Consider the following 24230-nt stretch of genomic DNA (forward strand, 5'->3'; position numbering starts at 1 on the left):
TTTCAGGCTGTACCAGTTAATGATTAATCAACGACTAAATTAGTTGACCGTTATTTCAATTCATTATGATGAAAGCGATTAATCGTTTCATCGCTAATAAATACAGAGTAAAATGAACCATTTTCTCGACTTCAGCGTTTGGTTTGAGTGACTGCGTGTTGCAGGGGAGGAAAGAAACCCCCCGGCTGACATCATGTGGTGTCGCTTGCAGACAGCTGCCCACGCTGAGCAGAGCATTTCCTCCTTTACTGTAAGTTTAGTCACTCAGGTCATATGGCTGTTTGAGCAGCAGGAGCATCGGCCGGGATAACAAGGAATTACTGCCGGACATGGATCGCGTCATACACTAAGAAGTCAACCCAGAAGACAAAATGGTGAGAAACTCATTTTTAGCGGTATATTTTTAAAACTCCAACCACTTTGTTGGTTAATCCAGAGTTACACCTTTGACTCTCTGGTCACTTCCTCCGCCACTCAGGGCTAATTTTAGTTTAAAGATGAGGATATTCTCGCGTCTGTGTTGGTTTAACCTCGGTTTCCTTCTTTGAACTAAGAAAGCAGCTCCATAAAAGTTGTGTATGTTTTCCAGACTATTAAAAAAGGAAGTTTGAGGTTTTAAAAAAGGAGAAATGTCCACGCTGCAGCTGATGAATGGGAGCCCTTATTTAACAGTTAGCACCGGTTAATTATTTACACACTGCTCTCCTTCTTCGCTCTGTTATCTGTTGACATACAAAATATTCTGGATTTCAAATTTTACACGTTGATGACTTTTAATGCCTTATGAAACCAAGTCATCAGCTCTCAACTTTTTAAAATTACTTCTTTATGCCGCCTGTTGTTGTTCAAAGTATTTTCTGTCCTACTTATTTAGCTTTATTAAGAACTTACAACATTAAAGAAAAGCCTAATTTTAACACATCAAACATGTCGAAACCTTCCAGCTACATGCTAGTTTTCACCGCGATTGAGTCATTTTCTTTTTTTCCTTTTTTGTTGGTTGTTGCTCTGGTCTGTACATCTAATTTCTGTGCACTTTCTCTTTGCACCTGCACAGCTAAAGTCTGTGGTGAGGCCGTTGTCTGCAAACACACACACACACACACACACACACACACACACAGGTCCTTTTCTGCTCACTCTCCCCGTCTGACTGAAAACGGTGCTTCGGGTGCATGCTCGTTTTGTGGTGCAGAAACCTTTTTTTAATGTTTCCTTTGTTCCCTGTGATTATAAAAGTCAGCGGCGCTGTATAAAGTCGGCAGCGAGCAGAGCTTGCAGCTTATTGGTGCAGAGGGGGCGTTCCCATGGCAACCGGCGCAGGATGCTGCCTGAGGTAGAGGCGTGCGGTTGCAGCACTTCCTGTTCTTCATCCTCCGTTCGACATTGGACAAAATATTGATCCTCTTCGTTTGATTCTTTGATAAACTTAATTATTGTTTGGAGCAAAGCTTTTTGTTGTTGAAATTCAATCAGATTTAAAATACTTTATTTACACGACAACTTTCAGATAAAATCTCAAGTTTTACAGAAATAAGAACAGCTGATAAAAACAATACGATTATTGGCTTAATTACTGTTTTGGTTTTCAGCAAACGGCCTTTTCTGAGTCTGAACGTTAATGATTAATTGACGACTAAATGTGTTGACCGTTAATTGATTAAACCGATTAATCATTTCAGCACTAATAAATACGCAAACGTTTAGCACCTTTCATGGATAAAATCACAAAATGCTTTACAGACACAGAATTAGGCAGAACAGCTGATGAAAGCAGTAAATTAGGGCTGCAGCTGTAATCAATTATTCTGACGATCAATTAAAAAATTGGCACACTGTGCCGATGTTTCATTTATTTCATACAATATTTGAAATACATTAAAATACACAAATAAGAGTATTAAGAAGCAGTAAATAAAATACTATAGCCTGAAATGCACCAGCAGCATTCCTTGAGTGAATCTCTGAGTTAAGACCAAAATAAATTCTGACTATTGATAAATAATTGGATATAAAGGCCCACAATAGGAGATGCTTCTAACTTTAAAGCAAGTTAGAAGAGCTTGTTTTAGCTCAATAATGGTTTAACATTGATGAAAAAATGTTTATTTCATTGGCAGACTTTCACTTCTGACATGGGAAAAACGTTCAAGTGAAATAATCTGGAAGTAAATGTTGTGTAAACAAAAGCTATAAAAAGATGGATTGTAACTTTGGGGGGAAATGATGCATGACAAAAATGAAATATTTAAATTATGATTGTTGTATTCTTGTTATCTGATTGTTGTGGATCCTGTCACAGGCTGGAAAACCACATCAACACATGCAAATAACGCGTGTAAAAACTAATTATACAGAGACATAATTAATGGATGTGTTCATTCATAATCACATTAGAACACAAACATGTGAGGAAAGTGTTTTATTTTTGTTTTCAAACGAGTCTTTTTGACAGAACCACATGCTTCTGTTTTATACAGATCTTAAAAGGGCTGAGCTGCGTTGGGGAAAACATTTCCAGCCTCAAAGTCGACGCCACAGACACACAGAGACACGCAGTCATTAACGTACTGACTAAAGATGTGACCCTGTGGGTGCAAGCTGCAGATGAAGCTAGGCTATTACAGTTAACTAGAGCAACAACAAAAACAAAGCAACCTGCACTTTTTAAAAATGTTTTTTGTTTTAGATGAGGGTCCCAACTGCTTCTAAAAATGTACTTAAAAAATCTACCCAGCTGTTTTTTTGGCAACAAGTTAATGATTTTGGTGTCTGGAAATAAAACCCTTTCAAAAATAGAAGGGCCACTGCAGTTACCTAGCAACCCCGGTGGAGCCCAGCCCCGTTACCTAGCAACCCAGGTAGAGCCCAGCCCCGTTACCTAGCAACCCCGGTGGAGCCCAGCCCCGTTACCTAGCAACCCAGGTAGAGCCCAGCCCCGTTACCTAGCAACCCCGGTGGAACTCCAGAAGGTTTGGTCAGCTGGTTTTACCGCTTTATGCTGTGGGAAAAGGCAAAGTGTTCTGTAGTTGACATCTAGGTTATCATAGTTAACTAACATTTATGAAATAGTAAAAACTGAAATGGAGAAAACATTTTGGTTAGCTGAAATAAATAAGAACTATGTTGTTTATAAAATGAACTAAAACACTAAAATTATAGATATAAAATCCTTCACTTCTGTGTTTATGAATCCATTGATTAGCATTTTGAACTGCAGATTTTGTGTTTTTACAATGTATAAATAAACTTTTACTTACTTCTCTTTATTTTTAAAACAGACATCTTTACCTTTGTAAAAAATGTTTCACTGCAAAAACACAAAGTTTTACAAAGTACTTCTGGTTTTGTTTCTGGTTAAAATATTTTAGAAAGCTTAAAATAGGAGGAAACTCACTTGGACGTAACTTTCAGGAAGAAATATGAGCTTGTTTTAAATCCTTTCTTAATATTGATGAAAAATACTAGTTCAACTGGCAGATTGTTTCTCTTAAAACAAAACATTTGTCCCAATTTATCCTCGATCTAAAGGAAATCAGTGTTTTTGCTGTTTTGTAGTTTTCAAGTTAGATCCAGATTTGTGGTGTCTAGAAGCTGAATGCAACTTCTCCATGTTTGATCTTTAATGGCTCGTGTTGCAGAGCCGATCAGCGATTTATAAACTAACAACTGGATGTTAAAGTTCATCCTCTGAGCTACAGGGAGGCTTTTCCCACTTATTACGTCTCAGTTGGATAAATAAAGGCGTCTGCAGACGGGCAGAGATCTGGTTTCAGTGGAGGGATGACGGGATTATCTGGGATTATAGAAACACATCGTACATCTACAGTTTTCTCTGTTTCAGCTGCTCAAAAGTCTCAGAAACAATCAGAGAGGTTTGGAGCTTCTCAGGAGGATTTTCATTATTATGATGTTTCTCTGAGGTGGCCTCTTTTAACTGAACATAAATGTAGGTCAGCGGTGGATGCATACACTGTTACCCCCAGTTTTAGCCATAATCCTCGGTTTTCACACAGTTTTGTTCAAACTGTTGAGTTTTCTTTGTTCAACCAATCTGAATGTCCAATGAAACTGATGTGAGCTCATGTCTAGGTTAAAATAATCATTTCAGTGGTTATCCGACACACACTCCACTCTAATGCTCCTGATTCTCGAGTACGGAAGACCAAGACGGGCAAAAAAGTGTGAAATTTCACGTCTTTCACACGTTGAGAAGCAAACTAATGCGGTACACTTTTAGACTCTCGACTCCAGAGAGACGCATAAATACCCAACATAACAGTTGTGTGTTTAAATACATTGAGTTTACTTTATCTGCATACGGGTAAATCACATTAATTTACCTGTGAATTCAGGTAAAGTCAGTAGATCCCTGGACTTTTGCGTGCTACAAACCCCAGTCTTTGTTCAAATGGATATGTGAAGCGGACAGGAAGCGGACTGCAGCCCAGGGCATTCTGGGTAAATACAACCAAAACAAAAGTGCCAGTCTAGGTGCTCATGGTCTTTCAGCAAAGACAAAAAAACTAGTAAAATCTGACACCAATAAATTTTGGTTTACATTAAATGTTTTCATCAGAATAAAGAAACGCCACAATTTAAAAACTAAACAGGGTGAATATAATTTACAGGCTTGTTCACTGCAAGAAACACCAAATCTAGTCCATTTATGTTGGTACACTTAAGTTACTTTAAGTTTGTTATTTTATCAGCAAGCAGCTTTTTAAAGTCAATAATTCTTTAATATTGATGAAAAACTTCGACTAGCAGATTATTTCTTTTATAACCTGGGAAAAATGTCTGACAATGAAACTTTAACATTTTCATCTATATAAAGGAATTACTGACTTAAAATAAACTTCTAAAAAGTTGCTTCTAATATAGTTTTGTCTTATTCCAGGTGTACTAAGATATTTGCTCTGGAAACTAGACATAAATTCCTTGGTGATATTTCATGTTCTTGCAGTGAAACCTGAATAAAGTGATTCCTTCTTGGGATTTATTGCTTCCTTACAGTTCAGAGAACTCTCAAAGGTTTCTTGCTCTGCAAAGAGAGTTATCACCTCTGAGAGAATCAAACCAGGAAGCGGAGACGCTGCACCTTGTGAAAGCTTAGCGTGGGAGTTTGCAGAATGAGTTTGTGTGTGGGGGTTATGCCCTGCTCCGTGCTGCGCTGCTGACTTCCTGCTGCAGACGCAGAGCAGCAGATCAACTGGTGTTTTCTCTGCAGGAGGACAGCGTTGACGTGAAGGCTCTGCGGGCCCGCTTCAACAGCCAGGCCCGGGCCTCCGACACCAGCAGCCGGGACAGCGGCTCACCCAAATCTCCACGGCCGGGGTTTGGGAGGCCGGAGAACGACAAAATATCAGCAGCAATTCCTCTGCGACCTTACCAAGGCCTGGTGAGGCCTCCGAAGGAAGAGTCACCCCCACCTGTTGCTGCTTCTTTCCAACGACCTTCGAACCGGGCGCCCGTTCAGTCCGGAGACGCCACCAACAAGGTGAAGCAGACCGGAGAGATGCTGCAGAAGATGATGCTGACGCACCAGAGGGCCCCGGGGCCGTCGCTGTCTCCGGCCAGGTCTCCGGTCCTGGGTCCGTCTCCGGCCACCACGCCGCTGCTGCTGCGCCATCAGGCACGGCAGAAGAGCTCCGGGGAGGTGACCCCGCTCCGCAGGCCGCTGCCCCCCGAGGGCCCGCTGCCCCTGAAGCCCAAACGGCCCCCGAACGTCAACCTGGAGCCGTTCAGGAAGAGCCGGAGAGCAGGAGGCGGCGCCCAGAGCGACCAGAGGAGATGTGAGTTCAGAATAATAAGGTTTATTTACTGTTTCTGTCATTGTTTTACTTTTCCACACAGAAGTCAAAGAGAAAAGCACAACACTGAAAAACAAAACAGTTTGATTCAATAAATATAATTTTTGCTTAAATATTCACACAAAAGTGAAGAAAATAGTTAAATGCATGAAACCAGGTCTGTCACCATCAATCACATAATTAATGGTAATGAGGTCATTAATTTTTATATTTTATCTTCAAACTTAATAATTATTCCAGTTTTTGTTTTTTATTTCTATTTCATTTATTTTAGTTTTTTTCCTTTGGTTGTTTTTTTGGTGTTGTTATTTTTTGGGTTATTTAAAATATTTTCCAGCTCCAGTGTGAAGTTTTTGATGCAAAATTAAAGTTTATCTTTGAGAGACACAGACTTGCATTATTATGCAAATATCAATATGAAAAATCACCAAAAAAAATCACAAAAAAACGCCACGATTTCAGGAAGCGACGATATGTGACTAAAAAATAGTCTCACAACACAATATTATCGTTTATCGCCATAATTCCTACAATTTATTGTCCAGCAAACAATGTTATTGTGACAGGCCAACATGGCAGCAGAGGTGGGTGCACTGTAAAAACACAAAATCTTACCACAAGAAACTAGACCAACTTGGTAAGATTTTGTGTTTTTACAGTGTAACTAGGGTGAGAAAAGCTCTTCACTGCAAAAAGACAAAATCTTACCAAGTATTTTTATATCTTAGCCCATTTGAAATAAGACAAAACTAACGGACAAACAACTTTTCAGCGAGATACAGGAGGAGTTTGTTTAAAGTCAATAATTCCTTAATTTTCATTTAAAAATCTACTAGATTATTTCACTTATAACAAGAAAATGGATAAGTTAAATAATCTTCATAAATCTACATTAAAGAATTATTGACTTAAAACAAGCCGAATATTTACTTGTAAGTTAGTTTTGTTTTTTAAAGTGTTACAAGACCAGAAAATGGACCAAAATTACTTGGTAAGATTTTAGTTTTTTTGCAGCGAGTTCATTTTTAAATATCAATCTGTAAGTTTTGAGACAAACTGAACAGTATTTCAAAACAAACTGAATTATTTTTCACATTTTCTGCGGTCCAGACTCGACGGATGTAAGGATGCCGGTTCCAGCGGTGATGAGTCCGCCCATCCCGCCACAGCGATCCAGCAAACCCAGCAAGCTGCCGCGGCAGATCGCCTCCGTGTGAGAACCCGACTTTTTACAGTGCATTCAGCTTTCAGAACCATTTTTATTCATGTAACGCATGAAATACATTAATATAATCAAATAAAGTGCAGAAAACTCTTAATGTTAGGAAACAGCATTAAACCATCAGCGCCGTTTCCGGGGTAAAACACGATTAAGGCTTTCAAACCAAATCTTATGAAGCGTGATTAGAAGATAAATAATGAAAGAGATGCGTTCGCTGCTGACAGGAAATCTGAGACTCTTCATTTTTGAAGGTTTTTTTTTAGATCTAGATCAGAAAATATTAAAGTCTGATGATTGTTACTGAGAAACAAAGCCTTTGTTTTCTTTTTAACTCTAGTTTGTGTTTTAGGATGAAAACAGGAAATTTAAAAAAAGATTCTAAACATATTTGATGATAAATTTAGCTGTTTTTTTCTCTCGTCACTTTCACTTTCTTCTGATTCGGCTTTGTTTTGATTCATCATTAAAGTTTAATTTTTACACATTTAATTCCTGATTTCAGAGACTTTGAAGATGAACAGGAGACCTATGACGACATTGGAAGTTTTGAAAAGAACGGTGCGCTGAATACTTTAGAAAAACGTCTAACAATAAACACATCATTTACGTCTCAACACCAAATTAACATAAGTGTGCTTTGTGTCTTTGCAGAATCCTACAGCGATAATAATTCCCACTGCATGGATGCAGTAAGTACAGGTTCTTAAAACTGTTAAAAATGTAAACTTTTTGGTGTGAAATCCTTTTAAAATATATTTTCCTGCATAATAAACAAGTAAATAAAGAGACATAAACAGTATGCAGACTTTTAACCCAATACTTGATTTAAATCAGATTGGATCTGATTAGCATGACTTCAGTTTTCATTGCATGAATTTCCTAATATTTAATAATTAGCATATTTTAGGTTTCAGTTCATTAAATCATGTCGATACTTATTTATGTGCGTTTTCCTTAAATACACAAAGTGCAAAAGTTTAAGAGCAAATCAAAATAAAACATTTTTTGAGGTAGAGTTAAGAAACTATGATGCAAAAATAAAATTATATTTCAAGATGGAATTGAAATTAAGGACTTGTAATCAATTTTATTAGCAGCCACGACTTTTCTACTAAACTGCAGTTAAAAATAAGACTTGTCAGCGATTTCTCAGACCAAAACAAGAAAATGCAGAAATGTAGTTGAGAATTACACGAAACGAATAAAGAAATAGGAGTTATAGTTTGACTGACGATCATTTTTATCTACTAACCTAAAACTCCTTCCTGTTTTAAAAGTAGAAATTAAACCATTTTTTCTTGCAGGATGATGATGATGATGACGATGATGATGTGTATGAGTTTATTGATGAGTAAGTATAAACTTCCTGTCTCTGCAATGTTTTTTTAATCTCTGTAATGTCCAAAAGTAGACTGTAGCTACAGCTGCCTGAGCCTCAGAGCCTTTTGTCACTAAACTTATTTATATCTGCGGCTTCAACAGATGAAGCTCTATCTTTATATCGCTTACACTCTTATTTAAGAAGTACATTCTAAATTAACTTAAAAAGCAACATCGTCCGGTACGTTGTAAAGCACAATTTTAACATAAAGGCAGACAACAGTAAACCATGCTTATGAAATTAATTTAAAAACTATTTTTTGGTCATTTTCAAGGGAACAAGTGTCGGCAAATCATTCAAGTCCTGAAAAAACCAACAAGATGGACGCGAGAAGACAGCAGGAACAAGAAATAAAGGATCAGCTGGAGCGTCAGAGGAAACAGGCTGAGCTGAAGAAAAACTTTCAGGTAAAGAGGAGAAACTAACGCTGCGTCACTGTTTTACTGGGAAAGTCCGACTTCCCAGTGGAAAAAAAATCAATTGGACCGCGTCTGAAGTCAGACTTCCCACTGGGAAACTGGGAGAAAATCCGATTGCTCAGGATTTGTAATGTGGATTTAGTGTTTCAATATGGCCGCTCCTCGCGTCAGCAGTAAGATGAGGCGGAAACGTTTGTTTTACCGGATACACATGAACGAGTGTGTCTACAGTTAATGTTACAAGCAGCGTCTGTAACTCTAAGATGGACAAATTAAAAACGATGCTTGCTTATGGACAATAAAGCTTAAAATTATGTTTTAGAGGTGCTACGAACAATGTTTACGGGCGCCGCTGTTGCAGCAGTAGACTACAGTGCAGGGCATTCTGGGTAAATACAACCAAACGTGTTAGCCTAGCGCCAGCTACTAGCGGGAGAAATGGTTCGTGGTATTTAGCCAAAAACAAAAGAGAAATCATCTTACCGATAAAATCTGACGCTACACCGTCTTTGTTTATATTTCGTGGATAAGGAAGTTGGGCTCAGTGTCTTCTTCAGAGGTCTGTGTGTCATTTCTTTCAGTAGTTCTTGTTTCAGCGCCCCCACAGGTGACGAGGGGAACAGGTTTTTGAAATAATTTGTTGTTTTTTGACACGGTGCAGTGCAAAAGTAGATTGTTTTTCTTTTGCGTTATCTCACAAAAGTATTGCATTCCTTCGCAATTAGCAAATACACCCTGATCTATTTTGTACAATCAGAGTGATAACAAATGTCAATTTACAAATACATAAAGAGCCTCAGTGAAAATGTGTTTATGCATTCTTAAATCTTTGGTGCAACAAGCTGATTGAAAATTGATTGATTATTGCATGCTTATGTTTGTTTGTGTAAGTTTGAGATGGAACTGCACATTAAATGCCAACAAAAAAAGATGCAACCAAAACTGTCAGATGGGTCTGTTGTATCATAAAAATAACTGAAAAGCAGTTGGAATGTATTTTTCTTTCTTTCCTTCTAATGGAAAGTTTTTTATGTCTTAGAAGGAATGTATAATCCATGTTTGACCCTTTTATGTTTTTGCATTTTGTCCATAATTTTCTGCTGTATTTGTATCTCACTGAAAAAGATAGAAAACTGCAGATATCACACTACATGGAAAAACCTTTCAAAAAACAGAAAGACTAATAATTTAAGATGTCGCATGAGCTGACATTACTGCCCCGTATTACATAGAACTAGACCAGCTGAAAAAGTAACAAATGCTGCAAGTTTGTGTGTAAAACACCGTAATTCACCAGAGTTTTGATCTGCTAAGCTTTGTTTCTGCTCTTCCCTCTGTAGCTACAAGGAGAGGAGACCGTTCTGCATACGGCCCGGGTTCGGGAGGACTGGCAGGCCGAAGGGAAGCTGGACCTCAGCGTTCGACAGGGAGAGAGCGTGGAGATCATTCGCGTGGACAGTAACCCCAAGGGCAAATGGTTGGCCCGTTCGCTCAGCGGACAATGTGAGTTCAGACTGAAACTCTGTGAAAAAACAAAAGTTTTAATGTTTTCCAATCCAAGTCTCTTTGCTTGATGAGGACAAGCAGAGAAATTTTATTTTTGCAGTTTTTCTTTACCACTTTGTGAGATATTTTGCGTTATTTTTGCTGCTATGAGGAATGTTTTTGTACTGCTTTACAATGACTATAGAATACAGCAGTTTGTTTGTATGCAGATGACACTAAACTCTATTTGTTGGGTTATAAAAGTTTGGTAGAATTGCATCTCTGCTTGTTTGCCGTTGAGAGTTTATGAAGTTCTGCAGTGCAGCAAGAATAGAAAGCTGAGATGAACCTTAACCAACTCATAGGTTTCAGCTGCCGACTTTTATGGCGGCATGGAAGCTGGTGAACATGTTGGTTTCAGACAGGGTGGCGAACAAAAGGGTTACTGTGGTTACTGGTGTCTGCAGCAGTGTGCAAAAGTCTCAAGTGATCCATTATTTCTTTGTGCTTTTCTTCCAGGGCTTTTATGCAGCATTTTAAGTGGTGTATACATTCATTACTTACAAATGCGGCCGATAACGAAGTGGAAAGTTGCCAAAGAGTGATGAAGTTATATTTGGAAAACAACCGAAAACAAAAGTAATGATAGAAAATTCTCCAGCTTGAGTTTCAGACCTTCAAGTGAAGATTTGTGTGGTGGCTCAACCACTGAGAACGTTTTTTTAAAAATGGGATTTAAAAGCGCCCAGTCTGTCTGTCACTCACTGCTGTGATAAATGGTAGCATTGACAAAAAGTCTGGAAAATTGTGGTGGTAGTTTCGTAGATGTTGTGACTTCTGCTCCAGTTCTGACCAGCATTGTTACCATGGTGCGTCAAATGTGTCAACAGAATAGACAATTTTATTTATATTTTCAATTATTTAACCTTTATTTCACGAGGAAGTCACCACTGAGATTGTGAATCCCTTCTTCAAGTGAGACCTGTTAGTTATTAGTATGTATTCCTGCTAGCATGATCAGCTTTTTATTTGTTAGCTAAACCCCAACAATCCCTCAGTAGCTAGCTTACCCAGAATAATAGCATGTTGTTTGTCCTTAGAAAGTTACTCAAAGCAAATACTACACACAGGTTGGTTTGAAGGAAAGTTAAGCCAGATGCATTCATTCATTTGGCTCAAACACTAAGAATGGAGAGCAGATATGATGTTATTGTGGCTCATAATCCAGAAGGATTGTTTGGACAGAACTCAGATTAATTTAACTCCATCTGCTTACGTCAACAGATGTTTTGCATCGATAGCAAACAAATAAAAAGTCAGAACCATTGGACCATTTCTCATTTCTTACTTTGCAAACTTTATGCTCACAAACAACAGCAGCAGTTCTCTCTGCGGTCTGGCTGTTTACTCCTGCTCAAGCTACATGGACTAGCCATTGGATACAGAACATGCTATCGAATTCCTTCAGGTTTGGATCGTTACTTGTGTTAAATCCAAGATTTGATCGTCCAATCGTAAAAAAGTGTGTTTGCATGATAAGATGTCCATCCATTTTCTTTGCACCCTTGTCCCTTCGTGGGGTCGGGAGGGTTGCTGCTGCCTCTCCAGCTAACGTTCCGGGCGTGAGGCGGGGTCACCCTGGACAGGTCGCTAGTCTGTTGCAGGGCAACACAGAGACAAGCAACCATGCATACACACACACTCACACACACACCTAGGGGCAATTTGGAGGTTCCCAAACCCAGCCCCACACCAGGGCTGGGAATCGAACCCAGAACCTTCTTGCTGCAAGGCAAAAGCTCTACCAGCTGCGCCACTGTGCAGCCCTATGATAAGATGTCCATCTGACTAAATAAAATTCATCCTTATACGGTCCTCACTTCCTGTTTTTAATAGGTTAAAGACTGACTGGTTTTGTGGCTCTAAAATATCATATCTGCCATTTAAGGTGGTTCTTAAATCTCTGAAGAATGTGTCATGCACTCACCAACCCACTGAAAAATAATATGTCTCATTTTTTTAATGGTTGCCAAAGTAATTAGAGGAAGTAAAAATTCTCTTTTACATTTTTTTCCTGGAATTTGCAGTGCAATAACTCTGCAGCAAACAATATTCATGAAATATGTTTCTTCCATCAGTTTTCTCCAACAGTGACTCGGTTCTTAAGAAATAAAATCCAACATTCTCAAAAAAACCCAGCAAAGATAATGTTATGGATAAATACTGATCACCGTTCAGTGTTAAAGGTCACGGCTACCACGCTAACACCACGTTGTTTTTGTTTTTTGTTCCAGATGGATACATCAGCAACTCGTGTGTGGATATCGACTATGAAGCGGTTAAAAAATACAGGCTGCCACCGCTGAGAAAATTGGATACGTTCGATTTACCGCCGCCTCCGCCGGACCCGCCCATGATGCCGAACATGGAGTCCAACAGGTAACCAGACGGAGGACGGATTATTTTTAAAGACTCACATGTGAAGCTTCAGCTGCTTGCTTTAACAACAATCTGTTTTATCTTTGATTTGTAGCTTTCCTGAAGATGATGGTGAGTTTCATCATAACAACACAGACACCAGAGTTGGGTAGTAACTAGTTACAAAAGTGCTTTGAAAAACATTAACTTTTAGGAGTATTTTTACTTTGCTGTACTTTTTACTTTTACTTGAGTAAAATTTCTGACAATCTGTAGTTTTGTTAATTCAACTTTTGTTGAAAAATGTTAAACAGTTCAGTATTTCCACAGTGATTTTATGATCCATTACCAGCTGCTTCATTTAGTTTACAATAAACCTTTTAAATTGCTGCAGATTTTCATGTTTTCCCCGTAATTCAGATTTTATTGTTTTCATATGTGAGGATGAGGTTTTCAGCCAGTGATTATATACGATCAGAGGGATTTTATTTTTTTCCCAGTATCTGTCCTATTTAATGTGTAAAAGTTGATGCTTTTGCCTGTTTTTGAACTGTTTTCATTAAATTAAACTAATAATTAATAATTAAACTAATAAGTTATATTATTTTTCTGCTCCTAGACGAATATGACGACGTTCAACCGCTGCCTGAGGATTTCCCTCCGCCTGAGGATTTCCCTCCACCTCCACCTGAGATCATGTAACCTTATTACGTCTTCACTTAGCACTCAGTGCCACCATATAAACACTTCAGTCGATGTTGATAATTATTGATTCATTTTTTGTTTAAAATATCTGAAATACTACCAAAATGGAGGCATGACCTTTCCTGTTTTGTCCAGTTTTCACTCCACACCATTAGTTTTTAGTTGTGAGCTAGTTCTAAGCTTATTGTGGCTTGTTTGTTGTTGTAGCAACTCCATAGCAACTGCCTACCAAGATGGCTGGCAGCTACAAAGTTCACGGTGTGATGCCACATGAAAACTGTTATGTTAATATTGATTGTTTGCATACTGTGATATATATTGTTACTGATTTATTGTCCCTCCTTAATTCAGGGATACTTTGATTAATTCTGATTATTCATCTTTCAGCATAAACCCCAAAGAGGAAAAAGAGCTAAGAAAAAAATTTAAGGTGAAACATTTTTCCTTCACCTTCGTAGATTTTGTTTTCAACTTTGCATGAGTCTGATTTCTTCATAAAAGTGATTGTTTCCTCGCAGTATAACGGGCCTCTGCGGGTGCTGCACAGCATGATGGTGGACCCCAGCTGTATCATAAAGAAGCCAGGAGGGAAGGACCTACACGTGACTCAGGGAGAAGTCGTTGATGTCATCGAAGAGACGAGCAACAAGAAGTTTCTGTGTCGAAACCGGCTTGGAAAATGTACGTAAACTGTCCAACGTCCCTGTTTGTTTTTGAACAGTGAGCGACAACCTATCAGAGAAGTTAATTACATGATTAAATCCGAATTAAAAGCTGCAGAAACTATTTTATAACTGTTTAAATGTACTGTATTCTTTAACTTGGGAAGATTTTATAAGTAGCTATAACTAGCAAAATAATTACACTTGTCTCAGAGCACAGGCTGGATTTGGTTCTGTTGTTAATTTATTTGTGTTTTATATCTTGTTTTTCAGATGGATATGTGCCAAAATCTATTCTTCTCGCAATGTGAGTAAATCTCAGCTTCTGTTAAGAATTACTTTGTGTAAATCAAGTTTAGTTTTGTAATTATTTAGGTTTAAAACATTTTGTTAATAAAAAACAAAGAAATACATTACATTATTGTCAAACATGGATTTAATTACAGTGTGTAGATGTGTTTTAAAGAAATGTCTTATGTTTGCACTTTGAGATGCTATCTTAGCTAGCAGATAAAAGCTACCTTAGCTAAGCTAATTTTGCTAGTTAGGCAGTAAATACTACAGAAAATATCCCTGATACTTTTCTTAGTACTACACAGAGGTGGATAGAGAACTCAGATTGTAATCTAGTAATAGCTGTAATGTACTTATATAGTTTATAAGTTAGGAAGAAGGCCAGAGCTAGTTCTAAGCTTGGGTCTTGTTGCTATGGAGTTGTCATAGCAACTCCATAGCAACCGCCTACCAAGAACAGTTATAAAGTTACAAAGTTCAGAGAAGTGCACACAGGGAGGTGAGCTGGACTTTTTCCAACTCCAGCGTAAATTTATTGCTGATATTTTTGTTTAATTTTTTATTTATTTATTCATTTCATTCAATACAGAGAAAAAAAAAAGAAAAGGAATAAAGAAAACATCCTAACAGTTTTTAGTATACAAAAATAAAAAAAGAAAATACACCTCCATCCATACATACCTACATATCCATCTGTATACATTTCACAAATATATACACTGACAAACATACTACATATGTATTTGAATTTAGTAATGACATAATTATTGTTTGAATGATTTAAAAAATTAAAACTAATGTTGCTGAATAATTGTTTTTCTTCAGGGAAGGAGACATTTATGATGATGTGGATTACCCTGATGGTGAGTTTGCATTTTTTTTTTCTTCTATTTCCAGATTCTGAATTAAATTTTAACAAAAATTAAAATCTATTAATTTATTCTGTTGTCTTTTTTTAATATAGATGTTTATGACAATGACAATCTAAACACGGATCACTGAAACGTTTCAAACTAACTCTGCACTTCATCATATGGGAGCAAACTATCCAGAAGAAAAACAAAAAACTTCAGGAGTTTCAAACTAGAACACCATTAAGCTCTGACAGAGATCCTCATGGGATCAGACGCCTCACTTGGTTCGGGAAAACGATGCGTTTTCTACAAGTTTTGTTATTTTAAGCTTTACTGGACAGAAAAAGACTGATTTTCTGTGTGGCTCTTTCAAACAAACAAACTGTGATGTAAACAAGTCAAACTAATCAGTTACCGTAAAAACAAACTCATACAGATGTATTACCAAACTCTCCCCACTGAATAAACTAAAACAGACATATTTTCTGATAAAAGCAACATATCAACACCCACTCTGAGAAATAGAAACCGATTATTGCACTGTTTGTCAAAATGCTTGTATAGAAATTTAATACACTATTTCTGTTGCTTTGTGTTTCTCGGCATCCAGGATAATTTAAAATAAATGTAATGCTGTTTCTGATTGAAGTGTGTGTTTTAATTTTACAAAACAAAACAATATAAATAGACAATTGTTAATGGGCGGTTATTTTTTATTTTTATTTTTTAGAAAAAGAAAAGTAGAGCAGAGGGGCTTCATGGGAATATTTGACTCTAATCTGCAGCAACAAATGAGAAGTTATTTAGTAAAGTTAGTACTTTACTAAAGAACTACTTCAGTAAAATTTTAAACTTCTGCTTTTTAAACACAAGTAGCAAGTCAGATGATATCCAGCATTTATCCTCTAGGGGGAGCCACTGAAACTGGTTTACTGAGGATCAGTTCCAGTAGCCAATGAGGTTGGATCCCTTCTTCAAATCAAACGACATTGGTGTCAGTCGTTTGTGCTGCTAAAATATTGAATGATTCAAGAGCTCCATATTTACAACAATCTGTCAAATTTGGTGTCAACTGTGCCTCAGAAATTTTAGCTGCAAAAACATTTATAAAATCATATTAATTTTAAGTGCCATCCCAGCTCAATGCTTAGACTCTCGCATTAAAATGGCTGCAAACAGATGTGCAATTATACAACTGTAAATCTTTGAAAAGCATTATTAGAGCCTCCTGCACAACCAGCAAGAATGCAGCAAGTGTTTTCTGGATGGTAAGTCAGCAACAAAACACTGTCTCTTCCAGCAGCCATTGTACAGCCTGTTTTCAGTTCTATTTAAAAAAAACAAACAAACAAGCTATATTTTGCATGTGGTTAAAACACATTTAACTAAAAGTTGGTTTAAACAAAGTTTTGGATATTATCTGTGTTTTTAGACCAAAGTGATCAATTGACTTTTTTAAATACATTTAGAGTCAAATAACATCTGAAAACAGTAGGAATAGTTATTTTTATTAAGTATAAGGACCTTTACAATATCGTGTATATACAGCATTTCTTTTCTTACAAGTCACATGAACTGATTTTAAAGAAAGATATTTAAATCTGATACTTTTCACAGACTATCTGATGAATAAAACTAGGAATGTGTCATGTCTGTGAAATGTAAACTAGAATGAAGTTCCTAATAAAGGTGAGAATTTATTATGCTCATTTTTAATCTGAAGTACACAGATGATGTTATAGCTGAAGCTAAAAAAATAAAATGTAACATCGTTTGAAAGAAAATAAATATGATTTAGGTTATCCGACTGAGCCTGAAATACAGTGAACTTTTGGGGAATTTAAACATTATTGCGATTTTAAAAGGGTAAAAGTGTCCAGGCATGGAGAAGTTTGTAGCATCTGTCTGAAACGTTTACATCCTGGATGTGCAATTCAGCCAAACTGATCACGATCCAAAGAGTCTGGAAAAAAAACAAGATTTACAACATTAGCAGAATGTAAGTGGTGTAAATATGGAAAGACAAAACGATCATAATCCTCATTCTAACACTGCAATGCAGAGCATCTGTAAGGAAATGTTAACCCCTTGTTGACCAATCTTGTGAAGTCACCTAAAACCAGCCAATGTGGGACATGTTTACCATTAATTAAATTATACTGAAAGCACTTTGGTACCATTTCTTGGTTCGCTTTAAAGGAAACTATACCTTTAAGTTCCCTTAAACTATAAAGGTATAGTTTGGATTATTCTAGATCTATTAATGGCTTTAGGATTTTTTTTCAGATTATTTTTTTTTGCCCTACTGAATAAAACCTTCGCCCATATTAAGCTCGGCCATGTGTCTCTGTGTTTTTGCATAATTAGGCTTATGCAAATTATGCTAATTTGCATAAGCCTAATTTCAAATATATGTTGTTTATTCAAATTACAGTTTAAAATCTGTTTAAAAGAAAAAATGTTTTGTAAACATTTTGCTGTCATACAATTGTGAATAAATTTTGGTAGTAAAAGATTAAATACACAAACAGCCATTTAAAATACACCTCCTGACACAAAACAAGGACTTTTTTAATTTGTACAGAAAAATAAGGCAACAGCTCTTAGTTTTTATTTTGTAGCACTTTTAGAACAAGAGAAACAGCCTTCAGTTATAAAATTATAACAAGGTTTTATTCAGAAAGTTATTTAGCTCAAGTAAAATGAAAATGCTTCATTTTAAAGTGAATTCGTTTCTTTTCCTTGTTTACATCAAACCATCATTATGTATGGTTTGAAAGACTATTCAAACCGGGAAAGAGAATTAGCGCCACGCTCAGAAAATAATATTGGCCATTTTCTTGGGACAGTATCCTTTATTTTTTGTCACAATTTTTTGATTTTGCAGCAGTAAAAATTAACCCAGTAACATTAACCCACAGCTGTAAAGTCCAGAAACAAACAAGCAGATAATTACTCACAGAATCATGCAAAACATCATGAAGACGTTCCAGAGAGCGATGAAGATCCGGAAGTACCGCAGGCTGAGGAGGAACTCTCTGATGTTGTCACCTATTAGCAGGCAAGAGACGCAGAAATGTCCAGATGATTCAGTTAAATAAAATGATTCTACAGTAAACAAACATTATTAGTAAAAACCTAAAGGTTTCAGTCCAGTTCTTAACTTCCTCTTACACAAACCTGTTGTTGGAGCTCCGGACTCATCTGCAAATCCATGGGACTCCTTCCTCTTTCTGAAAAAAAAAACAAACCATCAGCTGCTAGCCTGAAGCTAAACGGTTGTTAAATGAGCTTTAATGTAGTTAAAGTGGTAGGTATACTAACAGCTTGAAATTTAGCACAGCTCCTGCATTCACCAGCAGCGTCCTAAAGAGAACAGAAGGAAATGTTGTTATTAACCAGAAAGCTAATGCCAGCGTTAGCTGCTGGCTGGCAATAACGTCTCACGACATTCATCGATGTTTTCCCGCTAATCCGGGAAACAGCAACACACTCAAAACAAATTAATTAGTAGAAAACTTTCTGCTTTGTAAACAAAAAGTAAAAACATTTATAAATTACCCGAATATTAACAGATCACCGAGCATTTTCTCCACATCACAGAAACACCTTACTTCCTGGTTTCTTGACGTACGCGGGAACGTAACCAATAAGATTTTAGAACGCTATTACGACGGGTAATAGTTTCTTTGCCCTGGATTTAGATTGTAAGGCACAGCAGGCGTTTTACGATTCGCAAAAAGTTGCAAAAAACGCGACGTATACTTAGAGTAATCTGAGTTGGACACTTTAAGTGTCATCTGTCGTCAGTGTAAAGACTGAAGCAGAAGAAGCAAAGCAAAAAACGTTAATTTATACCTTTAAGACATCCTGCAGGGAGCAAAATACAGGAGAATGGGCTATGAATGACGTCACACAGTGTTAACTGCGTTAGAAGGATTAATTTTCAGCATCTTAACTAGAATATTTTATCCTTAAGAAATTATGTTGTCAAGCTGAATCAAAACCTACTTTTTAAAATCATTATCTACATTATTTGAACAGTATAATAAAAGAATGCTTTATCATTTTTTTCTCACACATTTTACAATCTTTTATTATGTTTGTTTTCAGCTGCAGATAAAATGCAAAAATCATTACAATGCAAGGAAGATGCTAAATGTATACATATTTAAGCTTTTATTGTGCTTATGTTTAATTATAAAAAGGTAATGATTATCAATAAATGATATTGATGTGACAAATTGTAGTACTTTAGTATCTTGATTTAACAGAACTGAAAAATAAAATAGATGCTTAATAAAAAAGCAGAAATACATAAATAAATAGAGTAATAAGTAAAATAAGACATAAAATAATATGCTTTTAACACATAACACAATAAATGCGTTATATTTACACTTTGAGTCTCTTTTCGGCCTCGGTAGAAACAAGAAATGTTTTGTCGCCCTCCAGTGGAGAGTGAATATTACTGCTATTTTCTTTTTCTAAAAAAAAAAAGGATAAACGAATGAATTCATTTGAAGATAATATCAAATGGAATGGATGGATTTTATTTACTGTTCCTGTGCCTTTGACTAGATTATCTTCTTCCGGAATAACAAACACCGACGGTTTGGATTATTCTAGATCTATTAATGACTAGTGAGACGATAATCATCTGATACGGATTTAGGATTTTTTTCAGATTATTTTTTGCCCTACTGAATAAAACCATCGCCCATATTAAGCTCGGCCACGTGTCTCGGTGTTTTGTTATGACCCTCAGCGGGGTTTAACCCTTTAAACGACCCAGTTTTCCGTTTTCCTGAAAACCTCCCCGTCACCTGGAGAGCGGAGCAGCTGCGGGATGGAGGCGCGTAAAGGAGGATGAAGAGGCATCGGAGAGCCTGTGGATGTTTCGGGTGGTATTAATAGGAGCGCTTGAGTGTCGCAGGCGTTACTTTCGAGACTGGGGGGCTTGGTGGAGGCTCGGCGGGCTTCTCATCCAGACTGCGCAGTCAGAATTTAAAAACAAACAAACAAACAAAAAAGACAAGGAAATAAAAGGGATTTTTCACTTGGCAACATGGAAAACGTACTCGCGGTTCTGAATTTGGGCGATTTCGCCCAGGCTTTTTCCAAAATGGGAATGTTTCCGGTGTTTGATGTCGCCTATTACATTGTTTCCATCCTCTACCTCAAGTACGAGCCAGGTGAGTGTTTTCACTTAATACACAATAAAACGCAGTCAGTCAAGCCGCAGAAATGTGTCGAAATGCTGCATTTTGGAGTAATTTAAATGAATTCACTCAGTTATTTTAGTACAGAGTCACATTGTAACCTTTCCTTTTAAAGCATGACCTGTTACATAAACTACAGCTGAACTCTGCAGACTGAGTTAAACCGGGTTGGTTTTCTTCACTATTCGGCTTATTTGAGCAAGAAAGTCTGCAGAAGGATGAAACCTGAGAGAAGAGAAGGCCTGTGCATGCCAGCAATAAATAGAAGAGCCTGAAATAGACAGAGTCAGTGCCTCTGAAGACTCTGTGTTGCACTGTTTCAGGCCTCAGAGTTTCCTCTCCACTAAATAGCAGTGAAAGTCCTGATATTGTCTACTTTATTTTGGTTTACTGGAACATTTCATACTAATAAAAACATGCAGAGCAGTTGTCTTTAGCCTCTGTTCTAAGCAGCTTGCTCAGTTTGCATGTATTAGCATGATGCCTTATCATTTAGTCCTGTGGGGAAAGGTTTCCTCCGTGTTTTGGTTTCGTTTTTTAAGGTAAAATTTCAGTCCATTTGAACTTTTACAGACCTTTTATAACACCAAATAATCAATAAAAGCTGCAAAATATTTTCTGTTCCTGTCACACTTATGTCATCATGACAGTTAAAGCTGCTGCAGTATTTAACTTTTGAATATGTTATTTTTTTACATATTTGTTAAAACTGTCACCATGTTGTGACAGTAAAATATGAGACAGTCACTCTGTGAAAATATACATTTCTTCCACTTACTCCATGAGCTGCTATTGCCGTCTGAAGAAATGCACCAAAACCAACCAATCAGAGTCAGGAGGCGGGTCTTAGCGCTGTCAATTAACCCATCTACAAGCTGCTAAATGTGTTAACGGCAGAGAAACAATTTACCATCACAGAAAAACAGTTTGTCTGCCGCCATCAGTGGCTATGCTAACCAGCTTTAGCATTCATGACAGGCCATGATAGCTGCAGTAGCAGAGAACAAGGAAATTGTGATCGACAGCGCTAAGACCCTCCTCCTGGCTCTGATTGGCTGTTTCTAGCTTGCAATGGGAGCACTGGGAGAAGGCAGAGGAGCTAAATCTTTTACAGATTTTCTGTCTCATACCAAACAGGACAACAAATGTATCTTAAACAAAACTAGAATACAAACTCTCCTTAACAAGTCAGGAGGCATAAAATAATAAATAAATTAATGTTAAAACTGAGGAGCAAATCATACAATTACAGACTTAAAACAAAACATTTTTAGCTAGTTTAAAGTTAGCACTACAGACAGTTGTCTTCCTGAAAGCTAAGCTATCTTTGGAGTTAGCTACAGAGATGCTACATGTAGCCAGCTAACTGTAGCTCCAAAACAAAGCTCCTCCAGTGAATTAACGCGTTTTCCTGTTTCATTAATTAATTTAAAATGAGTTAGCTAGCTACATGTAGGTTTCACTTTGACATATTATAAGGAAAGAAATGCTGTCAAAATGTAAAAAAAAAAAAGAAGAAAAAACAGAAGTAGATGTTGGTTTAAACGTCATTTAAAGAGTTTTTATTTTATTGAGGTTTAACTCCAGCATGCGGCTGTTTTCTGTCCTGAACCTGAGCTCATTTTCATACCAATAATTTGACAGTCAAATGCCTTCTGCTGCCAACCCAGCGTGTGTGAGATCATGAATGAGTCTTTCAGGCTGAAGGAAGAGAAGACCGGCAAGTGTGGGGTCAGAGGTCAGAGGTCAGGCCCAACAGTTGCGAGGAAGTCATGCTGGATGTATTTATAGGCAGGGCAGCATTTTCAAAGATCAGATTGCTCTCGCGCTGAGCACCGTCGGACCATGACCCCAACCCACCTGTTGCTGGAGATTTGCTCCTGCAGCTCAGCTTAATGTCGGCGCTCCAACGAATCTTTAATTATTATCCGTACCGTAATTATGAAGTTATTCCACTTAAGATGTGGTTCCTCCTAGAGGTTCATGTTCATCCAGATTTAATTAAAATCATGGTGCAGTTACCAATAAACATTCGTCTGTCTGATATTATTTGCAAAATAACATTTTTTGGTACACCAGGGGTGTCCAAAGTGTGGCTAGGGGGCCATTTGTGGCCCTCTGGAGGGTTTTGGGCGGCCCAGATGGTCTGCTAATCTGGTCTGTGACCATAGGTGGTTGATGCAGATGGACCCTTTTTCAACACAAAACCCTGGAAGAGCTGATATGACAAGATGTTCAGTATTATTTAACTTCTAGTAGCCATTCCTCCAATGTACAAACAGTTATTAATATTTTAACAGTTTGTTAATGGATTTTATCAACACATAAAAACGTCATGTGATGTCACACTTTTGGGAACTTTGTAACTCCGTATATAACTGCCATGACTGTTGCTATGACAACAACAAAAAAAAGTTACAGGCTTAGTTATAGCTCTGGTCTCCTTCCTACCTAATTTATAAACAATATAAGTACATTTCAGCCTAAAATCAATCGGGGATAACCGATTATTTATTGGGATGTAAATGAAAACGTGTTGTAGTATCAGATTGTAACTCTTTGATTTTACAAAGTAAAATTGAGAAATTCATTAATTATTAAGTTATAAACAATTGAAAATATTGTAATTAATCTGTACTGAAACTAAATTCAATCAAATGTAATAACAATCTGACCCTCAGGAAACAGAGTTTTTACAGTGTAGCCAATAAACTACTCTGTTTCTAACTCTTTTACTCCAGAAGCAAAGTTATGTTTTTGTGTTAAACATGAATTTTATATGTTTTACTTTGTCTTCTGTTGTCTTGTATAAATCTGCTTTTGTTTAGTTTTTATATTCCACACCAGGAACCATTGTGGAAATTATTTTTTCCATATGGTTGAAACGTTTATTATTTATCTACTTGGTGCTCAAACAGCATCGTTACAGCGACAATAAAAACAAACAGAGGTAAAATGGAATATGACAAAAACTAACAAAAAATAGCCTCCTTAAAACAATTTAAAAACATAAAAACAACGTACCGTGTTTTAAATCTGCCAATCTGGTACTTTTCATTAATATTAAGGAACAGTTGATTGAAAACAACCTCCAATATTTTGCTGAAATATTACTTTTAAGTTAATCTTTTGTGTAGAAAAAGATTGTGTGTTTCTGCAGTGTAAGATTTAAAAACGTGAAAGATCAGAAAAGTAAGAAAAAAAAAGAAATTTTACTTCTGCACCTTAAACATTTTTTCCTCACTGTCTGAAGTTAAATCAGATCAAACTTTTATTCTTTTAGCTTATTGTTCTAAACATATTTGTCGAGGATCGGAGATAACTGTCTTTTAAACGGCTCTAAGTAACTTAAAGTGGAGCAGCTCGTCTCTGAGGACAGTCTGGGTTCATTTTATTGTATTTTTTCCAAACATTCTCTTAGTTTTCAGCTTTAATTCTTTATTTTACTCTCAGCTGAAGGTTATTTTATTCCAGGATCATTACTGCTTTATCAGGGTGTGACGTGAAACACGAGGCTGGGTGTCGACAAAGATACGGCCCACAGGGACACCAGGAAACCACTGATAATATGTTTATAGTCTTTTATTAACAATATGGCCGTTGGATGCTGACAAGAACTTCATAATTGTAAACATTTTACTGCAATTTAAAATAAAAATCATTTATAAACACTGGCTGCTTTTATTTTTGATGTGTAAAACCTGCAGAAAAAGGAACTAATTACTGAGTTATTAATATCTAATTATGAAGACTGA

The 24230-nt window shown here is 36.9% G+C and overlaps 3 protein-coding genes across 3 annotated transcripts in view; 2 read left to right on the forward strand and 1 right to left on the reverse strand.

Moving 5' to 3' along the window:
* The first annotated feature begins 256 nt into the window (after positions 1-256).
* On the forward strand, positions 257-15896 carry LOC103153758 (FYN-binding protein). The gene is made up of 16 exons (XM_007574788.2): positions 257-374; positions 5231-5795; positions 6924-7026; positions 7538-7593; positions 7687-7724; positions 8340-8386; positions 8691-8823; positions 10176-10338; positions 12615-12759; positions 12854-12870; positions 13358-13436; positions 13831-13873; positions 13962-14124; positions 14379-14412; positions 15225-15262; positions 15364-15896. The coding sequence occupies exons 1-16, from the start codon at positions 372-374 to the stop codon at positions 15399-15401; spliced, it is 1665 nt and encodes a 554-aa protein (XP_007574850.1). The 5' UTR covers positions 257-371; the 3' UTR covers positions 15402-15896.
* An 844-nt stretch (positions 15897-16740) lies between these two features.
* On the reverse strand, positions 16741-18922 carry smim7 (small integral membrane protein 7). The gene is made up of 5 exons (XM_007574789.2): positions 18815-18922; positions 18578-18619; positions 18434-18486; positions 18214-18304; positions 16741-17216 (listed from the first exon to the last, which is right to left on the reverse strand). Exons 1-5 carry the CDS (start codon positions 18838-18840, stop codon positions 17201-17203), a joined length of 228 nt encoding a protein of 75 aa, XP_007574851.1. The 5' UTR covers positions 18841-18922; the 3' UTR covers positions 16741-17200.
* Positions 18923-19834: 912 nt separating this feature from the next.
* The window catches only part of tmem38a (transmembrane protein 38A), a 9929-nt gene continuing 5533 nt past the window's right edge, over positions 19835-24230 (forward strand). The window contains exon 1 of the mRNA XM_007574790.2: positions 19835-20448. Coding sequence (XP_007574852.1) covers positions 20322-20448 — 127 coding nt within the window. The 5' untranslated portion in view covers positions 19835-20321. The remainder of the gene's footprint in view (positions 20449-24230) is intronic.

The sequence above is a fragment of the Poecilia formosa genome, unplaced genomic scaffold (genome assembly GCF_000485575.1).
Source record: "Poecilia formosa unplaced genomic scaffold, Poecilia_formosa-5.1.2 Scaffold361, whole genome shotgun sequence".
Taxonomy (NCBI): Eukaryota; Metazoa; Chordata; class Actinopteri; order Cyprinodontiformes; family Poeciliidae; genus Poecilia; species Poecilia formosa.

Bases quoted from the DNA above. Each gene is read 5' to 3' on its own strand.
- LOC103153758 (XM_007574788.2), top strand. The intron at 14,125-14,378 runs GTACGTAAACTG...CTTGTTTTTCAG, and splicing joins TCGAAACCGGCTTGGAAAAT to ATGGATATGTGCCAAAATCT. The intron at 14,413-15,224 runs GTGAGTAAATCT...GTTTTTCTTCAG, and splicing joins AAATCTATTCTTCTCGCAAT to GGAAGGAGACATTTATGATG.
- smim7 (XM_007574789.2), bottom strand. From the start codon at position 18,840: ATGCTCGGTGATCTGTTAATATTCGG. The intron at 18,487-18,577 runs GTTAGTATACCT...TTTTTTTTTCAG, and splicing joins GCTGTGCTAAATTTCAAGCT to AAAGAGGAAGGAGTCCCATG. The intron at 18,305-18,433 runs GTTTGTGTAAGA...GCCTGCTAATAG, and splicing joins GTCCGGAGCTCCAACAACAG to GTGACAACATCAGAGAGTTC.